We start from the raw sequence: 27,183 nt of genomic DNA on the forward strand, positions 1-27,183 counted from the left end.
TTGGCTAGGACTTTTGTCCCTGGAGTGTAGGAGGCTAAGGTGTGACCTTATACAGGTCTATATAATCATGAGGGACATGGATAAGGTGAATAGCCAAGTCTTTTTCCCAAAGGTAGGGGAGCCCAAAACTAGAGGGCACAGGTTGAAGACAAGAGGGGAAAGTTTTAAAAATAGACCTAACGGGCAACATTTTCCATACAGAAGATGGTAAATGTATGGAATGAACTGCCAGTGGAACTGGTAAAAGATGGGTACAATTACTACATTTAAGCAATATTTGGACAAGTACATGGAGATATAGCAGGCTCACAGTACTGCTGTCTTGCTGGTCATTTAGCACTAATGCAGAGCCAGGAAGCTTGTTGTAGTTGTCAGGATGGCTCACACATGAGGAACAGCCTTTGCTCAGGAATTCCATTCAACAGGACCTCCAGGACCCTGCCTGCAAAGTGACACCTAGATTTCCCCTGCCTGCCATGTAGGAGGCAGATGTCCAGAGCTGCGCACGGCAAATCCAGACCAACAGCGCTTGTCCAAGCAGACAACGGTCTTTTAAAAATGGCATCTATGTAAGGCATGCTGGTGAACTCTGAGATATCTGCTGAGTGTTGAGTTGTTCCTTGATAGGTTCAGGCAAAAATCAGACAAGAGACATCAGATGGGTATGGTAGGTAATTAATGTGGCAATATTGCCAAGACATAGCAAGGAATTCACTAGACTTTGTGGCGACACTTCTTTCAATATAACTTGGACTTAGCGTAGAAAACCATAGGATTCACACAGAGCTTCTCTTTAACAACATTTACGGGGTAGAACTACTCAGGAGGTCTGGTAGAAACCGTACAGCCATAAACAGGCTTGTGAGCATTCCCAACACTGCGTTTATTTAATATTTGCAGTGTCTGCAGTATTTTGCTTCAGTTTTGATTATTTTTAATCACTTTGCTCATCAGCTATAAAAAATATTGAAGATTTAGGAAAAGGTTGTTTTCTGGGTGGGGCCACTGATATGTAGAGATCAGATGATCAAAGAACATGTCCAACCAGAATTAGAAAACCTGTCCTCACATCATGCAATATTCCTATATATCCTTAACGGCCATGAGAACTACGCAGCTTTAACAAGCCAATCCTCAAGTTTATTTGTCCAGATATGTTCATGACTTGTACCATTTCTTGCCATGACCAATATTATTGTTAATTACGAGACATCAAGGGGTCAGCCATGTAAGAAATATTGTGGTATGAAAAGGTTGGCTTTGTAGAAACTAACAAAACAAAAAGTAGCTAGTAGAATCCAGAGATGCACTTTGAATCAAGTAACAAAACATGCATATCTGATAAAGTACAATATTTACCCCCCCCACCCCCATTTATACGGTACTGCTCCCAAATGCTACAATGTATTACAGTGAGGTTCATTAACACAAACTCTGCAACAAAATAGAATTTTAAAAAATGTGAATTTCTTTCAAATATCAACCAGAATGAACAGTGAAACAGAAAATGGGTCACAAAGGTAATGACTGAAACAGTGGGAAAGTTAGCCAGAGGTTCATGAATATACCTCAATAATAACAGAGACCAAAATAAGGAAGTGCCAACTTGTGTTGGCAGACAAAGGATAGGGAAATGGCAGATAAATAGAAAAAGAATGGAGAAAACCAGCTAAAAATCTTGTTGTAAAATTTCCAACTTGAATTCAAAAGAATACAAAATTAAAACTCACAAAAAATAGTTTTGAAAAGCATTGACTCATTCATGAATAGTAATTAGTATTAAGACTCTGAACCTGGAGTATTCCTGCTGTACATACTTTATGTTGTGGCCTCCACAAGAGAGTGCAAGAGATGTAATGATCATGCTTGTTAATGAGGTCAAAATAAGTCTGTCAGTTCTTCCTCCAAACCTAACACATTACAGAAAACTCCATACATAACTCGTGATTGTTTCCTACTCAACCTCATGCTTTTTTAAAATATACTTAGTGTTATCACACACACCTGAACCACTTTCACAACACAAAATCATCGACTTTTCTCTTGCTTTTTTATATAACACCAGTGTAGCCAATTCTGTAAATTCCTGATGAAGGGCTTTTGCCCGAAATGTCAGGATGCTACCTGACCTGCTGTGCTTTTCCAGCACCACTCTAATCTTGACTCTAACCTCCAGCATCTGCAGTACCTACTTTTGCCATTTATATGTAAGTGCCATGTAAACCATCAAAATGAAGGCGGGGTTTGATGTAGGGAGAGAAGGAAGAAACTAAACCAAAATTATGTTGGAGGGGGAAATAAAGCACTGTATCCCCTGCAGTGGCACCCCTCTTTCTGTAAGGTACCTACAGCATTGATGGACACTGCATGCTACCTCGCCAAGGTCATGTAGGCATAAACATAACTGCAGAAGACATGCAGACAGTCAGCACCAATCCTTCATACTAACCACATCAATCCTTTTAAAGACAACTGAAGGGATTTTTACTCTCTTATAAGAATGGACTCTCTTGCATCCATCATACAAACCATATGAATTCCTTCATGCTGCATGGGGCCTTCACATTTGCACTCAAATTAGCACAAACACAAACAATTCATTTCACTCTCTATCAAGGTCTGAAATTCCAACAGGGCAGTAGTTCTACACTAACTAAACTAAGCCCTGTTGTGTTGACTGGGGATCTGCATTTTTACATTCCTACAATTCAGCTCAGATAATCCACACTCATCCATTCACAATGTGGTCCCTAGATCAGCAATAATTACAAGGGATTTGGCTCCAAAGCACAGAGGCCTTTTATCATCTTTTGGCTGCTATTAGAGAATCTTCTTTTTCAGAGAAGACATTAGAACTCTCAGGGACTCTATTGGGAAGTAACCGGTTAAAACAGTAGACAGTTTAGCTCCTAATCTTTTATATTTGGTGTAGTTCTTCATTCCATTTACGTTTACCATCTAAACAGAAACACGTGAGCCTTAAAAAGATAGGGCAAAGAAATGGCTGTGTATAAATTCATACAGTTTCTTTCCACTGACTATTCCAAAGCCCTTGACTCCCAAAATCAATTCTGAACAGATTCCAGGTAGGTTTCCACTCGAACAGACGGCAGAAATCAAATGGAAAATGACAACTGTTTGAAGATCAGGAAAGTTTTGCAAGTGCACATAAATGCTCCTCAGATACGTGCACACATACACAATAATTCAACCAGACCTCCCCCCTCACCTCCCTCCAAGGCCGCAATGGATCCTTCCATATCCATCGCAAATTCACCTGCACCTCTCCACACTCATCATTTACTGTATCCGCTGCAGCCGACGTGGTCTCCTCTACATTGGGGAGACAGGCCGCCTACTTGCGGAACGTTTCAGAGAACACCTCTGGGACACCCAGACCAACCAACCCAACCACCCCGTGGCTCAACACTTTAACTCCCCCTCCCACTCCACCAAGGACATGCAGGACCTTGGCCTCCTCTATCACCAGACCCTGGCCACACGACTCCTGGAGGAAGAGTGCCTCATCTTCCGCCTAGGAACCCTCCAACCACATGGGATGAATGTAGATTTCTCCAGCTTCCTCATTTCCCCTCCCCACACCTTATCTCAGTCCCAACCCTCCGGATTCAGCACCGCCCTCTTGACCTGCAATCTTCTTCCTGACCTCTCCGCCCCCACCCCCTCTCCGGCCTATCATATTCCCAGCGCCTCCCCCCCCAAATTTCCCCCCCCCACCACCTTTTATCTCAGCCTGCTTGGCACACCAGCCTCATTCCTGAAGAAGGGCTTATGCCCGAAACACCGATTCTCCTGCTCCTCAGATGCTGCCTGGCCTGCTGCGCCTTTCCAGCACCACACTTTTCAACTCAATTAAAAACTCCCAAAGTCAAAGCAGTTGATGAGACATATTTATGTATCCTTGCTTACACAACTGCAGCAATGCAAATGATAAGGTTCCCTTCATTAGTGGCAGTTATACAAGGCAAAAACACCTCAAATTGCTTGATATAGCAAAGGAACCATAATTGGATATTTTTCTTTTTTCTCAGATTCAATTGCTTGTGGTAAGTTAGCTTTACACACAAAAAAAATCAATGAACATAGACAAAGCTTTTCTGGACCACTTTGAAGCTCGTTATTTGCTACAGCTTATCACTTTATGATAGAATGTTGTAAATCCATTATTTCACTCATTTTTGATTAAACAAATTTAAACATTTAACAGATATTCAATATTCAAAGAGTTAAATATTAGCCAAAAGGAGCTCAATGCCACACATTCCAGAGAACAGAACAAAGGCAGCCAGCCATCATGTTATCAGTGTAATGATTCTTAACCATTTCCTTCCTGCTTTTCCCAAAGAGTAAGTTTTCACTTTTGACCAAGATTAGAATCAACAATTCAACATTTTACCATTAGACATTTCCATTGAACACTAATTTGTAAGTTTAGCTTACTGGTTTGGTCAGGTCTGTATTGGTCATTTTGGAGGTGGGAATAGAGTAAATAGATGAGGTCTTTTCCCTCTGTGGGGGGGAGTCCAGAACTAGAGGGCATAGGTTTAGGGTGAGAGGGAAAAAATTTAAAAGGGACAACGTTTTCATGCAGAGGGAGGTGTGTGTATGGAATGAGCTGCCAGTGGCTGGCACAATTACAACATTTTAAAGGCATCTGGATGGGTACATGAATAGAAAGTGTTCAGAGGGGTACGGGCCAAGTGCTTGCAAATGGGACTAGATTAGGTTAGGATACTCAGTCAGCATGGACGAGTTGGACCAAAGAGTCTGTTTCTGTGCTGTACATGTCTATGACTTTACGACTTGCTTCAGAATTGAAAGTAGAGCACTGACTTCCTAAGTCAGAAGGTAAATTAATGCTGACTTGCAGTATTTAAGGACAATAGCAACAATCAGCTCTTGTCTTTGGTTATCAATTGGTTTAGCATAATCAGTCCTAGGAAGATTAATTTGTATCTAATTTTCTGATGTTTTCCCCAGTTTGTTATGGTTAATTTTACAGCAACCTAATTATACCTAGAAGTTAATGGTTCCTTTATTCAGCCAGTATCTAAAAACACTCAGTTTGATGGAATCATGGATCAGATTCCATTAATTATGCTCACAGTTGACCCTTCCTCCTAGTATGGACAGGCTTATTCCTTCCTTGAAAGGTAGGAATGGCAGAACAGCAGAATGAAGCAACATCCAGTAAAGACCCAAAAACGTGACAAATAACAGAGGAACCTCGATTATCCGAATACAATTATCCGAAAATTGGGTTATCCGATGGAGATGGAGGTCCAAATAGAAACATTACAAAGACGTGTTTCCAACAGTGATCGTGTCTTTTGTTTACAGTGATTAAACAGGCACCGAATCCAAATGACTAACCTCCCGCCCTCTATCTCTTTCTCTCCCTCAATACTTTCCCTGGAGTTCAACAGAGGGGTGTACCCTAAACCCCCTTCCCTAGATAATCTCTCCAAAATTGTCCTGTACAGGGTAAAGGTGGAACCTGTCAAAAAGTTGCAGTAAAAGGTTGTGTGTGCGTGCGAGTGCGAGTGTGCATGTGCATTAATTGGAGACTTAGCCCCCAAAAGCAGCTGCAGCAGCAACAGTCTTGTCGTTGGTGTACAGTCCCAGAGAGAGGGTAGGGGTGGATGGGGGCGGGAGATCCTTTGAGGATGGGGTGGGGGGGAAAGAGATATTGAATGGGCTTGTGGCGGGGGGGGGGAAACAACATTGGAGGGGGTTTGGGGCGATGTTGGGGGCTGGGGTTGGCGGTGTTGGACTGGGATAGCGGGTGCAGTTTTGAGCAGGGAGCAGGGACTCTCACTCTGTGCTGTGCTGCTGCAGTCTCCTGAATGGGGAGCAGCCTTTAAAAACTCAGAGCCCCAGAGGAAAGGCATTTAACTCGATTAATCGAATAATTGATTATCCAAACCAAACAGTGCCGTCTATCTTTTTCGGATAAATCGAGATTCCCCTGCATAGAGTCCTCTACTTTCTTCGACCATTATGGCTCAGACTTCATGGAACTGAGAAAGAAGAAAGGGATGACCACCTTACTGGGATCATATTATGCACCCCCTAATAGTCAGAGGGAAATTGAGAAATAAATTTGTAAAGAGATTTCTGTAAGGATAATAGGTGGTTACGGTCGGGGATTTTAACTTTCCAAACATAGATTGGGACTGCTATAGTATTAAGGGTTTAGATGGAGAGGAATTTGTTAAGTGTGTACAAGAACATTTTCTGATTCAGAGTGTGGATGTACCTACTAGAGAAGGTACAAAACTTAACCTACTCTTGGGAAATAAGGCAGGGCAGGTGACTGAGGTGACCTTGCAGAGGTTTATAAAATCATGGGGGGGCATTGATAAGATAAATAGAAAATATCTTTCCCTAGGGTGGGAGTCCAGAACTAGAGAGCATGTGTTTAGGGTGAGAGGGGAAGGGAAAAAAAAGGGACTTAAGAGGCAACTTTTTCAGAGAAGGTGGTGGGAGTATGGAATGAGCTGCCAGAGTAAGTGATGGAGGTTGGTGCAATTAAAGCATTTAAATGTCATCTGGATGGGTATATGAGCAAAGCGCTGGCAAATGGGACTAGATTAGGTTAGGATATGGACGTTGGACCGAAGGGTCTGTTTCCGTGCTGTACATCTCCATGACTCATACAGCAAAAGAAGGACAATTTTCACCCCACCATACTAGTCATCTTATGGCCTCCCTATGTCAGATTGCCAACACTGCAGCAAATTAATGACACAATCACAATGTAATTCAAGTCACTATGTTAAATGAAATGAATGTCTCCAAAGGTGAAAAGGCAAGGTTTATTTTATTCTCTTTTAAGATGTCACCATCAACACTGAAAAATTCCATTACAAACCAAAGGAGCACCCTCTCAACAAATGAGAACAAAAAAGATAAATGACCTTTTGTCACTTCTAAAGATCTCCCCTCTCTGGAATGGAACAATTTGCCATGATGGTGAAGTGGTCCAGCTGGTTTTCTGTCAGTTACCACAAATATTTGTCAATGCTGCAGGCAAACACGAGTGAAACATTGCTCTGTTGGTTCACTCCAATGTCACTTTGTGCATTTCAAATGATCAAAACCAGATTTTTAAAACTTAATACATTTGAGTATTATCAACTCATATCCACAGAGCAGAATTGCAATATATACTGATACTCATGAGTCTATTACCCAGGAATATTTCACAAGACATTGTAGAGACATAATTTCTATACATCAAATTAGTGCTGGCCATAAACTGAGCTGATACTAAGCGCAACAAGTTCCACAATCTTGGCAACCATGCAACCGAATAAAAGATGCAATGATTAATATATATTTTACAACCACTTCCATATTTAATATAAATGGTAGTTCAAACAAGAGCTATTCCACTTGGCTATAAAAAGGTTTTTTTTCCCCCTTCTTTTGGTTGATGTGAGCCAATAGAAGAGAGCCAGTAATAGAAGACTGAAATAAAGACAGCTTCAAAAGGAAAATTGGTGGAAAATTTGCCCCAAAGCATCGAATAACAACATTTATAGCCACTTTGAAAAGCTGCTTTCATATGAAACCACACAGCCACTAACACAGGGAAGCTCATAGTAAACATGTCCTGCAGGAGGGCCTCCCAGCATTAGGTTCTGCCAAACAGCTGGCTGTCAAATGTTCACAAATCACACATTTTCTCCTCATTCACAAACCTGACTGATCAATAGCTAATACATGTATTAAAATCCACATAAATAAAGAATGAACGGCACCACTCGACAGCTCAGACAGCAAAAGCACCTTACATTGCAACTAGCCATAAAAGTCACTGTGCTTCTCAATTTAGTTGTAGCTGGGCTGTAGTTTAAGCAATACATTGGTTTCAATGTCCATGCCATGAAAAGATGATGGAAAAACACCAAAGTTTTGACCATGAGTCAGGAGGCTTTCAACAAGGCTCACTCCATAACCGGGGCACCCCAAAAAAAAATCAATACCAACATTCCAGTGCAATACTGAAGGGCTGCTGCATGGTTAGAGATACTATCTTTTGGATGAGGCATTTAAACAAAACCCCAGCTGCCTTTTCAGGCTAGCGCAAACATCCCATTATGTTATTTCAAAGAGAAGCAGGTGAGTTTTGCCTTTTAACCAGCCAATATTTATCCCTCATTCCATATCACAGAAAAGACTACCTGGTCACTATCGTAGAGTCATAGAGATGTACAGCATGGAACCAGACCCTTCGGTCCAACCCGTCCATGCCGACAAGATATCCCAACCCAATCCAGTCCCACCTGCCAGCACCCGACCAATATCCCCCCAAACTCTTCCTATTCATTTACCCATCCAGATGCCTCTTAACTTGCAATTGTACCAGCCTCCACCACTTCCTCTGGCAGCTCATTCCATACACGCACCACCCTCTGCGTGAAAAAGTTGCCCCTTAGGTCTCTTTTATATATTTCCCCTCTCACCCTAAACTTATGCCCTCTAGTTCTAGACTTCCCAATCGCAGGGAAAAGACTTTGTCTATTTATCCTATCCATGCCCCTCATAATTTAGTAAACCTCTAAGTCACCCCTCAGTCTCTGATGCTCAGGGAAAACAGCTTCAGCCTGTTCGGCCTCTCCCTATAACTCAGATCCTCCAACCCTGGCAACATCCTTGTAAATCTTTTCTGAACCCTTTCAAGTTTCGCAACATCTTTCCGATAGGAAGGAGACCAGAATTGCACGCAATATTCCAACAGTTGCACAATGGTGATTGACATTATTTTCTGCACGTAACCTCATATCCTATATTACTCTAGTCAAAAGTATTTTATTGTCTCAAAATACTTTATGGCCATCAGATGGTCACAAGAGGTGTGAATGCAAGCTTTTTTTTTCTTCAGGACATGATCCAATGTCTCCCAGTGGATTCTGCACATACTGTAAGGAAGAAATAGGATAAGGTTTCACTGTGATAGAATTCATACTTAAATCTCCTTCAACACTGAATCCGTGCTCATTGATGAAAGTTGTCAACACCTATGATCCATAGCCTGATAAATACTCAAACTTCTGAGAGCTGGGGAGAAAACTAAAAGCTTAAAAGAAATACAATTGAATTTCAAAATTTTCCCAAAAAATCCTCTTTCTACAGCTGATTTGCTTAGTTTTCAGAAGGGAGTGACATCATGAACATTTTTAACAATTAAATTTCAATAATCCAACCATGCTTTTAAAAGATGACAGAAGTTTGATTTTTTAAAGATATTACATGGTATGAAAGAACGGCCTGTCACTAACCTGTTAGCCGCATTTAAGTGAATATCAAAAAACAAAACAGTCTCTAAATACAGATACTCAGTCATGAAAAGGGTTATTCAAGAAAGTCTTCAATGTGTTATACCTACTAGTAGAAAAATATAATTACACAATGAATGCTGTGGCTAGCTCCTTAATCCTTACCCTGCTGAATAAACAGCAACAGCATCCAGTTAGGTGGTGAGTAACCCATGTGCTGCTGAATAAACAGCAAATCAGTCCAAAGCAATAGTAACCCTCATCCTGATGATCGACTCTACCCAGTTACAGTCAGTAATCCTTAAAATGCTGCCTAATATGTATCTCTGACTCGGTAACGAGTGTAACTCTCTCCATGCAGTAACTGCAGTTCTATGTAGTTACTGAGTTATCCTTTCCTTGCTGAACAAGTCCATTCAGTTACACAGATTAATACTGAACAGTAAGTCTGTTTGGTCACACACAGCAAACATTCTACTCAATGAATAACCATATTCATACTGAAAGACATGGCTTGCCTGCACAAGGAGTATTCCTTCCCATGCTGAATAAGCAGAAATTACTTACAGTAATAAATCCTGAGAGGGAAAGGCAAATGCTCCTATAGGATTATCTCTCATCAAAATTTCTTGTGTTAATTCCAAACACAGCAGGTGGTGGACTATGCTTGTCATTTTTTGGATGTCTGCCTTCTATACCAAAATGGGGACTGGTGAGATAGCAATTACACTTGTTACATTAATGCAGCAGCTTGATGAGCTGAATATCTAACAGCACAAACAGATGCCCTTCAAATATTCACTCAGTTTAAATACTTATAAGTGAGAGCTATCTGGTTAAATATATCACTTATTGTGTTACTAAGTAACAGAAACTTGAAGATCCAATGTTTGATGTTTAGTCTGCAGTGAATCAGGTAATCTGGGCCAGATCAACACCTGGGGTGGGATATTTGACCTCAATCCTCTTGAGTTAGAGGGAACAAATGTAAAAGTCAATCAAGGCTCCAGTGCTAACCACCTTAAATATCAAGTGACTCACCCTAAACATGAAGTGAGAACAAGATTATACCCATGTGTGGTAGCTAGCTCCCCTGTGCCCTGTGGTAAAATAGCACTACAGGCTTACACTTGAAATCTCAATACCTCAGTAAAATAGTGGTGCCCATGGAATCCAGCCAAAGTCAACTATTCCAGGCGAAAGGGAGTAGCAGTAGATTCCCCTCAGTGATTTTAACAAATTGACTGGAGAAGAAATAACCAGTCAGTGGTGGGATGTCAAATGTCCTGTGCTAGAGAAAAGCCTAGACCCTGACTGTGATGTTTTGCATCACATGGTGCTGCTTTTATCTTCAAAGCAACATAATCCAGTGACATCAAAGAAACCACTCCACTACAAAGGGAATATAAACTGAAAAGCTATAATTTGTGAGAAAAATGTACCCAAAACTACCAGGTGCGTGACTACTTTTTAAAAACATATCAATGAGATCTGGATGGAAGAGGGTGGGGAGGTTCAGATGATAATCACCAATTCACTCTGCTGTCCCTTGTGGGAGCTCCAAGACAAGTACATTTGAACAATGTTCTATATATCCAGGTGTACTGTAGCCTTGTAGCACAGAGTGGCATAAAACTCACATTGCAATTCATAAAAGCACATTAAACTACAGCTTTAAAATTCAAAATCCATCATGATCCAATAATTGGCTTAAAGAAATTAATTGATCACAAGCAAAATGAGGTAAGTCCAACATATACTGATACTATCACCCTAGAGTTTAAGGTAAGAATGCTTAGGTTGTATGGACACAGTAGGTAGGCTGTGGAATAGTCGGGCTGAAGCACAAACACAAGAACCAAATTCCATGGGTGAGGGGAGAAAATAAAGGCAAGTGCTTCCCATTGCTTTTTAAAGAGAAACAGGAATTCAAGTTTGAAACATCATAATGGATGTATAGTCACTTCAACTCTTCATCAAGGACAATGCTTTTGGAGTGGAATACTATTGCTTCTAGGTTTGTCATTGGTGAGAATGAGAATAATTCAAAGTGACACCACAAAATGTTATAGCACAGTTACTTAGGTGGAATTCCCTTACGTGCTTGCTACAGGGCGGCACGGTGACTTCAGAGTTAGCCTGGCTGCCTCACAGCACCAGGGACCCAGGTTCAATTGGGTGACTGATTGGAAGAACATGCAAACTCCACACAGTGTTTGCACAGGTTTCCATCAGGTGCTCTGGTTTCCTCCCATAGTCCAAAGGTGAGCAGCTTAGGTGGGTGGGCATGCCAAATTTTTTGCAACGTCCAGAGACATGCAAGCTAGGTGGGTTAGCCTTGATAAATGCATGGTTATGGGAATAGGGTAGGGGGTTGGTTTGGGTGGGATGCTCTTGAGGATCAGTGTGACTCAATGGGTAGAATGGCCTCTTTCCACATGTAGGGATTCTATGACTCAATGATGAACTACCTATTGTTTAATTTAAAGACCTCTCCCTACTACTGATGCCAGTGCACCAGGAACCATTTGTCTGACACCCATTACTGAGCTTTCCAGAGATTACCACCTTTGGGGATTTGTTCTTCAATAATTTGCCTAGTTCCTCATTTACACAGAAACTCTTTCTTTATCCAACCTATGCCACTGTTTTTTTCATGGTGAGACCTCTTCTGGAATACTAATGTCTAGTCTCTGTTACCCAGTAATAGGAAGGGTATTAAGCTGGAGATGGTTCAAAAAGAGATTTATCTAGATGTTGCCATGTATGGAAGAGTAAGAGTTATAAAGAAAGGCTAGATAGGCTGTGAATTCTTTTTAAAAAACTAGAACATAGGAGGTTGAGAGGCGACCTTATAGAAGTTTATCAAATAATGAGAGGCATAGATAGAGATAATGGTAGTTATCTTTTCCTCGAGATGGGAGATTTCAAGACGAGGGGGCACAGTTAAGGTTAGGGGGAAGAGATTTAAAAAAAACAACAGGCAATTCTTTCTTTACACAGCATTGAAATGAACTTCCTGAGGAAGTGGTGGATGCGAGTACAAGTACAACATTTAGAAGACATTTGGTTAAGTACCTGAATAGGAAAGGCTTGGAGAGGTAGGGCCCAGGAGCAGACAGGTGGGACTGGTTCAGTTTGGGGTCATAGGTGTCGTGGACCAGTTAGACAGTTTCTGTGCAATATGACTCTATGACCATGGCAATAGGATCCTCCCCTTATCATTCCAAATTCCTGTCCAGCTCTGAGCAGATGACCTGAAACTTTCCACTGGATAAACAACAATAGCTTTATGGACTCATTCTTGGTGACACAGAAAAAGAATCTATCCCCCTCACTATACTATTCCCTAATACCATTACATTCCTTGTTGCTACCTTTAATGGCTTCCTGTAGCACAGTGCCATGGTCAGTGAACTTGTCCACCTACCCTCATTCTCATCGAAACAGGCTAAAAGAGCCAGAAACAATTGGACTGCTATTGGACAACTGCAAAGTCTGAGGTTCCTACCCAAAAATCTCCATATCTGCTTCACGTGCAGTTTCAACCCCTTTCCCTGACCACTCACCAAATTAGAAGACTCTATCCTGAGAGGTGTGATCACCTCTTGGTATACAGTAGACAGATAATGTTTTCCCATCCCCAGTACATTATAAGGCATATAGTTTGGCCTTCAGCACATGAGCTAAGCCAAAGCTACTACAGATGTGTTTGTCCTGGATCATATTGGCATTCAGGAGCTCATTTAGGGTGGCACGGTGGCACAGTGGTTAGCACTGCTGCCTCACAGCGCCTGAGACCCGGGTTCAATTCCCGACTCAGGCGACAGACTATGTGGAGTTTGCACGTTCTCCCTGTGTCTGCGTGGGTTTCCTCCGGGTGCTCCGGTTTCCTCCCACAGTCCAAAGACGTGCGGGTCAGGTGAATTGGCCATGCTAAATTGCCCGTAGTGTTAGGTAAAGGGTAAATGTAGGGGTATGGGTGGGTTGCGCTTCGGCGGGTCGGTGTGGACTTGTTGGGCCGAAGGACCTGTTTCCACACTGTAAGTAATCTGATCTGATCTCTTACAAGATGCAACCACGACACATCATCTGTTCTGTCATCTATGATGCATATTTTTAAATTAACTATACAAATAAATTCAGTTATTATTATATGGATATATTTAAACAACTGTCAGCAACTCTTGTTACACCTTAAAAATAGAATAGACAACAATATCTGGGGAACAAAGATCAGCAAATCTAGATGATACTGAAAAGATATTATAGCAGCATTTCAAAACTCTCCTCCACTCCAATAAATGTTTTGTTTTTGTGCAGACCAGTGAAGCCCAAATACATTAAAACTGTAATGCCCTCCCTCAAAAGGAGGCCTTCACTAATGAGATGGTTCATGCAAAATAACTTGATGTTAAATAACTTTCAACCAATGACTGTTAAATCAGGATTTAAAATAATCAATTCCTCAATCGTGCTAATTTTTAAACAAAGCTACTTCAATAAGTTTCTATATCAATTCAAACATAAGGAAACTTTAGGGATGTTCTCGACAATTAATATCTAAAAATAACTCTTAGGCAACCTGGACAATGCAGTCTGCTTTAGACAGAAGTTATAGTTGGCAAGCACAGGTTAAATACTACTAAATAATAATAATTCAAAATTTAATCAAATTAACTTTATTCGTTTCCTTAACAGTTTTGAATTACAAAGAACCCTAAAACAAGATCAAAATAATTATATTGGCTTTAATTTATTTTTGGGCTATGAGTGAGCTACATCTACATCAATGAAACAAACTAAAAAGCAGAGTGTGGTTCAAAATGGGGATAAATGGCACTAATTGTTTTAAAGTGCAATTTAGCTTTAATGTAATAATAGAGAATTTATCACAGTCTCTTTGTGGTCAGCTGCACATAACCATGTCCCACAGTCCAAACAGAACTCCAAATCAGTGCAGGGTTATATATATTCGCCATACATTTGCATGCTGAGTGTTCCTGATTTAAGCAAAGTATTTAAATAGAAGCTCATGAGACAAGTAAAAATATTCTATTCTAATTATCTAACAATTAATACTCAGCACCATGAAATACATTCCATTCCTAGTCTTCACCTGGAGACCAAAACACACTTTGCAACTCTAATCACTTTTATATTAAATTAGTTGAGTTTTTTTTGCAGTGGACTGCTGAATTGTTAATTGAACAGTTTGCTAAAAAAAATGTTCTTTTTACCTGTTCTGTACAAAGAATTTCTTGGCACACGCACTAGTGAGATGGAAAATGGAACAAAAAAAACACAGGATATCATAGGGTGTGGTGTGTTTTTCTTACTTTTGAGATCAAGAACAAACTACTGATTCTCTCAGATAGCTCAATGTTTCTTATGCATTTAAAACCCGGTGAATGTGAAAATACATCCAACTTAGACAATAGTTTATTTTTAAAAAAAAGTTAAACTTTTTGTAACAATAGTTATGATGTTCAAAGGGCACATTGTTTTTATTACAATCTTCATTCCTCTCCTGAAGTTGCTAATTACTGTGTGTTACAGCATAGTTAACCAAGTAACATGTATCCCCTACTACTCATCTAAATTGCTCATACAAGGCTAACAATCCATGTTCGAAAAGTGTGGTACTGGAAAAAGCACTCGGGAGCAGGTCAGTCACTGTTTCAGGCATAAATTCGTCATCAGGAATTCCTGAAGGACTTAAGCCCGAAACACCGATTCTCCTGCTCCTCAGATGCTGCCTGACCTGCTGTGTCTTTTACAGCACCACACTTATCAACTCTGACTCTCCAGCACCTGCAGTCCGATCTTTCTCCATCAATCCATGTTAGTTGGCTATCTTAATTGAAGACCAAAATTACTAAATTCATTTCTACCCTCATCCAACTTTTAAATTATTTGATTTCCAGCAGGGGCCTCTGGATTGCATTCAGAATGTCAGATTTTATCCTCTTATCCCATGGTGTTGGGGACAATCACTAGTTCTCATGCTACTGTGCTCTGTTTCCATTTAACTAAGACAGAGGACACACACTGCCTGTTGAACCTGGTAATTTCCTGGCCTGGAACTTCATGTAATGCATTTAGTAACTCTGCCATTGGGGATATCATCAGTTTAAATTCTCAGACACAAATTTTACTGCAACACTTCAAAGTATCTTAAAAGAAACAGATATGCACACCTCTTCTCAAGCATTACTACAATGCAGCTGGTATAATCCAAAGAAATTCACCACTAAAAGAGATTAAGTGGTAGAGTTAAAAATACATACATGGAATGATTTGCAAACCCTAACACGTATTCATAACCACACCTTGTGTACAATATAACAACCTCCTGCATAAATCTATACATGCGAAAAGGGTAGAAGATGTAAAGAGGAGCCTAACATAGAATTTGCAAACTCTTAATTAAATGAGATATTCTCCAAACAAACAGGTTTTCTTTTTTTTTGATACTTGTTCTTTTGATCTTCTGAGGAATGACAGTCGGCTAATCCCCCACTGGGGGGTTCAGATCTGGATCATATTAACCATTTTGTTCCTTCAGCCATCCAATCACTGTACTTGAGGAAAGTCCAATAATTAATAAAAAAAAGGAAAGAATCGTGGATGCTAGAAATCAGAACCAAATACAGAAATTGCTGGAAAAGCTCATCAGGTCCACCAGCATATGGTGGGGAAGCAGAGTTAACATTTTGGATCCAGTTCTGAAGAAAGATCACTAGACCAGAAATGTCAACTCAGATTTCTCTCCACATGCTCCCAGACATGCTGAGTTTTTCCAGCAATTTCCGTTTCTGCTCCCAATAATTAATGCATTTGATGGGTCATTAAATCAAGGGCCTGGCTGAATGTTTCGGAGGACTTTCAAAATTCTAATGCAATGCTCAGAAGTCTGCCTTTGTATTGTCCAGTTTCAGTTTAGGATCTGAGAGATGATCAGCCCTGAGCTGGGGCTCGCATGACTAAACTCAGCTCCCTTGTTCTTACAGAAAAATCATCACTCAACCAAAGTAGCACAAAAATAGACATTCATTCCTTTCATTGTTGGTGGTGATGCAGCATGGATGTGGATTTGTTAATGCAACAGTCATTATAATTCATAAAATGGAAAGAAAGCCTGTCTAATTTATGAATGATAAGCTGCTGTGCACATCCAGATATTATTGTCTGATTGTTCACTCATTTAAAAATGAGTGCCTTTTAACATCACTTAAAAAGTTGTGGATTGCTACTCATTGTATTTGTAACAGACGTGTGTTGCATTATGTGTAAAGCAAATCTCAATTGTTCAGCATACTTTGCTGAAACAAAAAAAATTAAAAATCATGTATTAATATTTCTGCTCTGCTTGCATCTTACTTAAATAATTTTTCTCTTAGAACTTCTAATTTTCAGTATGTTGTCCTGAAGGCATCAATACACTTCCACAGAGGCCAGTGGGCAAATGCTTCAAAAGATGTCAGAGGACTTCCAATCGAGGAGTTGACGATGTCAAGCCTATCCTATCCCTGTTCCATGCAAAAACGTTCCAGAAGCTGCTCCTCTTACTCCCTGACCCAGACGGAATGAGACCATTTGTTGCGACTCCACCACCAACTAATTTAGCACAGGCAGGATGATACCAAAGACCTTCCTGGCCCATTTTGGCTCCAATACTGACTGATTAGGAAGCTCACGACTTTTTTTGTTTCAATGCTGGGTGGATTGAATTAACATTATTCATTAGTGTACACAGAGACAATGCCTTTGCAATTATAAGGAACAAAAGATGAAAGGTCAGAAGAGTAATGATCATAACAAAGACATGGTAAGATTGCTTTATGATATACCATTTAACAGAAGTCCAAACCATTCTAACTAATTATTATCATTTTAAAATCTATAAAGGGAATCGAGGTGCCCCTATATCGATGCTGAACAAAGTTATTGTCTGATCTTGCACCTTCAATCAAAGTATATGACTGACCTCAGTATCAAAGTGATTATGTATTTAAAAACCCTTTGGGTGAAATGTAATCTGGGTCCTGAACATTTCAAATCTAATTAAATATAACCAATCTGCCAATTAAAGGAACCTTACACTTCAATTTTGTTTGAACTCAAGTACTTAAATTTAAAATGTCATTTATGAGACAAGACAGGAGATCAAAATTAATAGCATTTTCCTACAGAATAAAAAAAAGTGATACCTGAAGAAATTCTGGAGGCCATTTAATTAATTTTCTTACAAGGCTCCTTTAAGATATTAATGAGAAATTTCCTTAATCATTTTTTGTCATTAACCTCAGATGAAATCAGAACTTTCAGTCCTTGCATCTTTCTGTAGTGTCATAGTAATGTCATTCATATTGTAAAGGCCCAAGCAATGAGGATATGGGTTCAAATTCATAACAGCATTTTGCAAAATTTAAATGAGGAATATAATACTAGTCTTTTGACTAAAACCCATCTGATTCACTAATATGCTTTAGAAAAAGAAGTTAGCTATCTTTATGCGGTCTGGTCTATGTGCGATTCCAGACTCTCATTAATGAGAGGAAGACAATTAGGGATAAGGAATCCTATTCTAGCTTTGCCAGTGACGCCTGAATTGCAAAAAGAAAAACAAGATCTTTCAACTATTCCATTCTAATCAGACACCCTAACGTTATGCCATTCTGCAGAGAGAGAGAGAAAAAAAAGTTTTAAGGCTCCTACATATACACTGCTCATCCAGAAACTGCACGGCATTTCCTCCCCAAGTGGCCAGCCAAATTTCACTCCACTGTCTTCTAAATGAGAGATCAGTGCTAAAGTATAGCATCTGTTGAAACTGTCCTAGCATAGATGAATTGGTTATTTCAGATAGTGGTTGCTCATTAAGATCTTAACACTGAAATAGCATTGAAAAGCGGATAGTAATTATAACTTTGGTTTTATATGCCCAAAATGTGACTGCAGCTGTGTTATGAAAAAGCTTTGTTCAATATGGTCTCTTACTATAATCATGCTGTATTATCCCTCCTTATCTTGCTCAACCTCTCCACAGCATTCTATACAGTATCCCATGCAACTCAACTCAAATCATTGTTATGTACATTAATGAGTTGAATATGAATGCAGGAGAACTAATTAGCAAGGTTGCAAGTGACTCAAAAATTTGTGGTGTTGTTCTGAGAGGAAGATGGTCTCAAGCTAGAATTTGATATTGATCAGCTGGTAAATTGGACAGAACAACAGCGGATAGAATTTAATCCCGCTAAGAGTGGTGTAATGCATTTTGGGAAGTCTAATAAGGGATTGATTTACATTGTGAATGGTAGGTTTCTTGAGAATACTGAGGAACAAAAGAATTTTGGTGTACAAATGCAAGATCCCCAAAAATGTCAGCACAGGTAGTGGTGAAGGCAGCACACTGATGCTTGTCTTCGTTAGCTCAGGGTACAGAATATAGCAGCAGGGATGTCTGCTTGCAATTTTATTGAGCATTGATTAGATTAGATCACAGATGAAATACTGTGTGCAATCCTGGTTGCCACATGACTGGAAGGATGTGACTGGACTGGAGAGAGTGGAGAAGATCCACCAGGACGTTAAATAAAAGTGGAAAGAACTGCAGATGCTGTTAACAGAAACAAAAACAAAACTTGCTCGAAAAGCTCATCTAGTCAGGCAGCACCTACAGAGAGAAATCAGAGTTAACGATTTGGGTCGGATCACCCTTCCCCACTTGCTGTATCTGCATACTAACTTTTTCCAGTGCATGTGTTTTCTTTTATATATATTTCCTTCCAAAACAGAAGTTTTCCCAAGTTATTCTATTTGCAAGAATTTTTCCCACTAATTTAACCTATATCCCTTTGTTGCTTCCTTGTATCATATTCATAACTCTCTTGTCCATCTTTGTATCAATAGCAAGTTCAGAAAATGTATCTTAAGTCCTTACAAAAATTGACAAGTTAAGGCCCTTGTTTAGATTGTAGCAGTTCCCCAATTACTGCCATCAGGTTAATATGCCTGTAATCTTCCATTTTCTCTCACTTTCTTTTCAGAAACAGTGATTATAGTTACTACCTCCCGAGCAACAGGAATCATTCAAAAACCTATCAATTGAGGGAAGATAATCACCAACACATTCACTCTGTTTACAGTCACCTTTGCAATATTTGTATTTATATCCAGGGAAGCTGCAACTTTCAATTCCATTAATTTCTCCAGTTTTATTTGCTAATACTTTTTTTTTCTATCATCATGCTTGCCTTTCCTCGGATCTTTAGTGTTTCTGGAAGGTTAACTGTACCTTCAGTTCACAAAAACAAAAAGTCGCAGCTTTCACTGGGTTGGAGTTGCAGATACAAGTTTGTTTCCCAAGTCTGTAAAACAGACCAAGGGGAAAGTGTTCCAGAAGGTAGGATTTTCATTCTGAGGTAGCAGGTACTCTGATGATTCTGGAATAAGAGTGGAGGCTGCTCATTGTATTTGCAGGCTTAACATGACGTTTGCATCAATGTACCAGCACTGTATTGCAATTTTAATCAAAATTGATTAATGTATTCAGCCTACGCACTTCTCCAAGTCTCATCCATGCTACTCCCATGCCATCCTCTGCCTCTCAAACCAATTCTTATATACCCTACACCTCCATATCATTCAATCCAGAGTCAGTTATATTACCTATGCCACACTTCCTGGCAGGTCTGAAGAAAAATCATACTAGACTTGAAACTTGAACTCTGGTTTTGAACCAGACCAAACTCCATGCAAATAGATCAAGGAGATTGCTTAGACACTAACTTTTATCTTATTTGAAGACAGGTATAAGGTGCTGTCTTCCAGATATAATTTGATTGGTCACATTACTCAACTTTAAGCAAAACACACTTTATGCTTACATTCAGTTAAAATACAGAAGAAAGAAGGAAGAAGTGGTATAATTTTATCGCAAAAACGTAACAGAATAATAGCAGCATGGACTAGTTGGACCAAAGAGTCTGATTCTGTGCTGTACATCTCTAATACTCTATGACTCTATAATAGATTAGTTAACAAATAAACAGCAACTGTTCCAATGTAGTAACATTCATAAGCACATCCGTGCCAAAGGCAAAGTCAGTAACACATTGTCTGATATGCGATTCTGACAGCAGAAAGGGTGCCCAAGCTTTTAGTTGTAACAGAGAGAGATGTAACTGCTCCCACAGCCTGCTTTCAAACCCCAACAACTGCTGAATGCTAAACTAAAACCCTGTTTCTGTGGGAGCCTGACTCCATCCATTCATATCGCTTCTATTGTTCCAGCTTCTCAAAAAAAATCCCCAATGCCTTCCAAGCTGCTGGAACAGACCGCTCACCACCTCTCTCTCAATAGTTCTTCAATGAAAAAAATAGGACAAAATATCTCTCTTAAAGGTCATAGTAACATCACATTCTGTTTCTCTAACCACAGATGCAGCCAGACATGGTGGATTTCTACAGCATTGTGTGTTTGTGGCACAAATTCTGTAATGGCTTATGTAAATAGATACACAGAAATACCTACCATATAGTTTTTTTAAAAAAAACTCTGCTTATTTTTACAAACAACATTTGGCAACTTTGACAGTTCTTCGCAGCATGCTAATTCCAATGAGTAGACTTGCTTGTGCATAAACTTTTAGCAATAAAAGGGTGTCTTGCCTTTCTTAAATGGTCTCTTACCTCCCATAGAGGGAGACTTAATGCTTCAAAAGTTGAATCAACTAGATCTAAAGTAACAGCATACTCCGCAAAAGGGTATCCTGACTGTCCAAACGTATCTACAAGGATCAAACCTGCTTTTCCCTCATTTAATCTGCAAACATTGGGTTTCAGGTATCTACTTTACCAAGGGATGCAGGAGTGTGAAAAGCTGATGAATTAAATGGTCAACTGCTTCTCGAACACGCATGTATGAATCCTAAACCAACTCCCTACAAAAATGTGAAATATGAAGATCCAAAGTAAGAGCAGTAATAAACCATTCAGCCCTTAAACTATTCAATATGATAAGAGCTGAACTGTTTGAATTTGCACCTACTCCCAATAACATTTGATGACCCTTCCTCAAGAATGTATCCATCTCAGTCTTAAAAATATTCAGTAATCCTCCACCATGCTAAGGCAGAGGTCCTAAGTTGCACAACTCAAAATACCTCTCCTGATCAATAAACTCCTATTTTTAAAACAGTGCCCTATGGTTCTCTACTAACCCACAAGAGGAAACATCTTTTCCATGTTCACCTTGTCAAAATCAGTCAGGATTTTATACACTTCAATCAAGTCAGCCCACACTGTAAACTAATGGAAATGAGCCTAGTTTATCCAAGCTATCTTCTTAAGACCGGTCACTCTGTTCAGAGATGAAACTTAAGATTTTTTTTCTATTTTTGCTACAATTAAGGGGGCTCTCTGACACGGAAATGTCTGGGTGATAACATTTGTTTAGTATCCCTGCAACTTTCTAATTCCCCATTATCAGTTCTCCTGCTTCTGTACATTGTTGGTTTGTGCGTGTTTTTGTCAATCTTTCCTTCTTAAATACCTATAAAAGCTTTTATAGTCTGTTTTTAGACTTCCCCAAGTTTACTACAGTATGAAATGATTGAATTAGGTGGCATTGCAAAATAAGTAAATATTCAAAGTTAGGATGATAATGGAGGCAAAGCAGTCATCCAAATTAAAATTTCAAAAGACTGACATTTAGCATCAAGTTCAGATTAAAAGGGTCTATTATCTTAAAGGAAGGTAATCAACTTCTAGACCTTCCTCCATTGGTTGTTAAGAATCAAGAACATTTTAGGCTCTGAAAAAAAATAGTAGAATCTGTTAGATTAAATACTTCTTGGTCATCAAGCTCAATTTGCAGCTTAATTCCTTTATATTGCCACTCCTCTCAACATCGTAAACATAGATCAGATCCACAGACTACCAACCTGCAGTTACAGTGATTGGAGGACAGTGAAAAACCAAGGACATGAAATCAAATCAGAACAAAGAAAAAAATATGATAAAGCATAGTTAGTGCTTGGATTGCCAACCTCTTTGGTTCAATTGAATAACTTTCAAAAGGCCTCCATGGGGAACCTGGATAATGCACAATATGGCATAATCTTGTTTCTCAAACTCAACTTCTGTTCAAATTTCGCCGAAGTTTACCAAGGGCAGAATTAAGTGGACAGTAGGGGGAGGGGCAGATACAACACTGTCCAATATTTGGGTAGTTACATCACGCCACCTGCTGGAGATACTCGCTCAATACTCTGACACCAAGTCAGCAAGATAGGGAGAGATAGGGAGAGGCAGAGTGGATTAGAAAGAAAATCTCACCCACTCACATTGCAAAACATCCAATCTTGCAAATAGCAACCATGAAATGAAAAATAAAAAATGTGGTATCTCAAACAGATGTATGTAAATTGATTGCATGAACATTGGTTGCAAGCGAGAGGGGAAAAGGATGAGCAGGAAGGAGAGTGAACATGGTGAATTGATCTCCAATGACTTTGAAATGTCTAATTAACAAATATAAGCGTGCTGAAAGATTGGTCTTTTACAAGTTTTTGGCTGAAATCTAAACTACAAGGAGATTGTTTTTCCCAAGTATCTGGATAGCTGTACTTGCCCTGTAAACTTCTAAAGTAGTGGGTGGATTCCTTGTCTCAGACAAGAGGGTTAGTCAATAGTGTTTCCGTCCTTCACTCCAGCCCAATCCTAGTTCTATGTCAATTTAATTTTCGTGGTAAAAAGGGACAGTGTACTCATGGAAGTGTTTTTTTTAAAACCCCTGAAGACAGAGTGTGAGGCTGTTTAATTCCTTTATGTCCTCCAAAATTGGATGAATAAGAAATAATAGGCTTTTTTAAAATAAATTGGTCATGTCCGTCTGGACTTACATTTTCACTCTACTATGGGACTTTTCAAAATGAAGAACTACAACACGCATGGTGCCACACATTTCTAAATGGGCGCTCACACCATGCAAAATTATTTGCCTTACTTCAACTCTCACTTTGCAACAGACACAACATGATGAAGTATTATAAATGCCAGTCCAGACACACCCTGATCATATCAAACCATCAGTGCAGGTGTCATTGCAATAGCATTCCGGCTAAGTTTGCACCGTACAAGGAAATACATGCATTCGACTTCCTATTGTATTGAATACACAGTACCTCTGTGCACTACAAGGCACACATTTCGCTCTACTGGATGTGGTAATACATTATACAATGTAATATACAGTATGATACTGTGGTGAATGCATTCAACTCCATATGGAATGCAATTGTACTCCTGAATTGCAAAATTACATTAGGGGTGGCTAGTGGTTTTTAAAAGAGGTTTTACTCCTTGCTTTCAGTGTTCCACCTGAGTTACAGCGTTGTTATAGGGATGGACATCTCCTAACTCCTACGCACCTTTTCATCGGCTTTTTCCTCTCCCGGGTCTGCAAGTTGGTGGGTCCCGTGTGACTCGCGAATTAATAACCGTCAGCTAAGAGAATAACTGGACTCATGAAAAAAGTGCAACACCTCTGCCCAAACAAACATGCGGCGGGACAAATCAAACCGACCGGAGGCTGCGGGGAAACCGGGGAGTTTCCGAAACGGAGGAGCACGCGCCAGTCCCGGTCAATTTCTAAATACTTTCACAGTCGGCAAATTCCAGTGTTGCTCTGCCTTACACCTAGTGCTGTACTGTTTTGACACCAATTTAGGTATTTATTCTGACTTGCTGTTATTCGGTGTCCCTAAAACATACTGACTCCCCGGGCAGCGAATCCTCCAGTTGCTGGGAGGGTGTACATATCTTTCCCAGTCGGTCCTGCACAGAGAGGAAAGGTAGGTTTGTTTTCCATCAGGCCGGGCGGGGGGAGTCGCTGCGTGGATCGGGTTCCGAGACCGAACTTTGCAAAACTCGAGAGTGTCGGGGAGAACAGCAACAATCCCGCAAGGGTTTGTGAAAAGATGCTCGGAGCGAAGCCCAAACCGGGCCTGCCAAGTGCACACATTCATTACATTAACACTGGGAGCCGTGTGGGGGGGAAAGACTGGACCTGAAGGAGGGATTGTGAGCTAACTGAACCTGATTCAGCTCCCCACACTTCACATGAACAAACTTCAGTACAAAAGGATCGTCGCGAGAGAAAAAATGTAACTGAGTTTGTATCCAGAATTTGTCTCCTCTTCCCTTGTGTGCAAGCAGTGTTTCTGTTAAAGGTCAACGCGCCCCCACTTTTATTATCTCAGCGCCTTGGGAATGTGGAAGGTGAGGTGCTCAGAGGGGGACCAAATAACTCCCCACCCTCCCCACCTCAGCCGAACAAAGAGCGAGATTCGCGTTCACCCGGCTTTCAGATTCCACCCAAACTCCACAAGCAACGGCGAGCCGTGATCAAGAAGCGATCGTGTGTGCCGTGGCCCGCAGTAAAGTGGGGAAGGAGCCTCGCCATGCTCAGATTGCCGCCTGCATGCCTTCCTGAGCCAGGACCTGAAGTTGCAGACTTGCGCCCTCAGGAAGTCTCGGCAGCCGGGTAGGTACCTGGGCGCCTCCTCCATTCACAGACAGACATGGAACTGCTACAAACCACCAGGCAACCGCGTTCCAGCTCACTTCCACTCATCTATCTCATGGAATTCAGGATGTTTAAAGACAAAAAACACACAACTTACTTGGTGTTTTGGGAATGCCAAGCGACAGTGTCTAAACTCTTAGCTAACGGAAGAGCACTCCTGCACAGCGCGAATAAAACTCCCCAGTAATATTTCCACAGCGAGTCCCATTTAGCCATTCTCCAGGCGGAGGGAAGGCCAGTCAGAAATTAGCGGATTTCTAAGGAATGCCTGGCTCACTCTCTTGATACAGTGTTTCTGGATTGTATCCTTGTGTATCGCGTCAGTGTTATATCCCTCTCTGAATGGAATCCGTTTGTTGTCTCTGCGTTAAAGCAGGAATGTTTCCTTATCCACAGGAATGTATCCCTCTCTCGGGGCGTGGTGGTGGATGCGGAGGGGGGAGGAATACCTTTCTTCCCCCTTTCCCGATCACTCCCTGTGAAGCTGCTCACTCTTGGTTTGTGAACTCCTGCGGTTAGTGTGAGGACTGGCTCCGCTCTCAGCGCCTGCTCCTGTGTCTCCCGCTGTGAGGATGGCTATCTCAGGAGGGGGACTCAGACCACTGCCAGCTGCGGGATGTCCATGTGCAGCGTCGCTACTTCTCGGGGCTTGCCTGCTGGCTGAGATTCCGCTCGGTCCGAGCTGCGGGGATCTGGCGTATGCTGCCTCCCTCTCTCGAGTCGCTCGTCGCTCTCTGCCCACCTAACCTGCCCCTACCTCCTCGTCCCGCCTCTCAGGCACGCTGCAGACACCACTCACCCTCCAGCCAATCACTGGCGTCCTAGGCACCTCCCAACCAATCAAACCACAGCCGAAAGGGGTCCTCACGCAAAGCTCTTAAAGCCAAATTGAAACATTGTCCAAATCGACAGGAAACTTTCAACCACGGGATGCTGCCTCGTCTCCCAAGAGGGGTACAGTCATCAGGATCTCATCAGCAATTTATAATCACTACGAAGCTATCGTTTCATTGTGTCGTAATCACTTGTACATTATACAACTTTAACAAATTTCGTTAAATGTTCGCTCTCCTTCCCTCAAAATGCACATTTAAACGAATGTTTTACAGATTGAGAGATTCCCAGGTGACAGCATCGTAGGTACGTGTGTGTTAACTCGGAAACCGCGTGTGGTTTGAAATCCGAGCTTCGAGAGACGTTTAGGTTCGAGCCGCGGAGTTAGCCTCTGGGTACCAGAGTTCCTCGTCAGCGGAAGCTCAGGGTAACCTCAGTGAACCATCCCTAAAAGCTGATGAAATGAAATCCGATTGGGACCCCAGAACATTAGGGCTAATGGAGCAAGGGGAGCGTAGTCACAGCTGATTCCTGCCAGTAGTGTACAACACTACAATCAAGCACAAAGATTGGGAACTGCATCATTTCAACAACGAAAGGTTTTTTCCTCTAAATGCTTTCTGGCAATCAATAAAGGCTTATCAAGTAGATTCAAAATCTAACTCAAACTGGGAGAAATCACCACTATCACCGAGCTGACATGAATTCGCTATTGGTGTAAAATCTGGTGATAACATAGAACCAACAATATTATACATCACCCAAAGCTCCGCTGTTGTATGTGGTGTAGCTGAGCTCGGCAGAGCAGTAAGTCCTTGGTTTAGGGCCAGCTTTGTGCTGAGTTTGGTGATTGATTAGAGCATTGAAAGCGATATTTCAACCGGCCTGTGACAGAGCCACAAGCGGGAAGGAAAGTACAGAGTGGAATCCTCACCAGTGGCATTTACTGCTGGAGGGAAGGGAATCCATGAGATGGTGAGAGGGCGAAACAAACTCATGTACACGCTTGGGAAAGATGAGAATTCCGTTCAGATACCGGGCTGTTGCTCAGACCCCAAAACACAGCCTGCCTCTCCCTCACGCCAGTCTGCTTTACCTTAACCTCTCTCTGCCTCACCCTCACCTCTCTCTTGCCTCATCTTCATCCCATTCTCAACCTCTCTCTGCCTCACCCCACCCCAGGCCGCTGTGAACCCGTTCATGACACAATGGATGCTTGAAAAACGAATGCTAAAAGACTGTTGGGCCAGTGATAATATAAAGACTATTTTGATTCGTTTTGGATCAACATTTAAAGCGATTACACGCAGCGGTGTGAATCGGATTGGCAGATAATAATCAGCAAGTTGCAATGCTTCCAACTCTGAAAACATTCAGGAATGGGATGGGGGGGGGGGGTCACTGGCCGGCCAGCAGACATTGCTGTTCCCTAGTTGTTCCTGTTTG

General features: G+C 41.0%; 1 protein-coding gene across 2 annotated transcripts in view; it reads right to left on the bottom strand.

Moving 5' to 3' along the window:
* efnb1 (ephrin-B1) overlaps positions 1-25,659 on the bottom strand; it is a 217,959-nt gene extending 192,300 nt beyond the window's left edge. For both annotated transcript variants that reach the window (XM_060832770.1, XM_060832768.1), the window contains exon 1: positions 25,001-25,659. In XM_060832770.1, coding sequence (XP_060688753.1) covers positions 25,001-25,119 — 119 coding nt within the window. In that variant the 5' untranslated portion in view covers positions 25,120-25,659. The remainder of the gene's footprint in view (positions 1-25,000) is intronic.
* Positions 25,660-27,183: the final 1,524 nt, after the last annotated feature.

This window comes from Hemiscyllium ocellatum, chromosome 11 (genome assembly GCF_020745735.1).
Source record: "Hemiscyllium ocellatum isolate sHemOce1 chromosome 11, sHemOce1.pat.X.cur, whole genome shotgun sequence".
NCBI lineage: Eukaryota > Metazoa > Chordata > Chondrichthyes > Orectolobiformes > Hemiscylliidae > Hemiscyllium > Hemiscyllium ocellatum.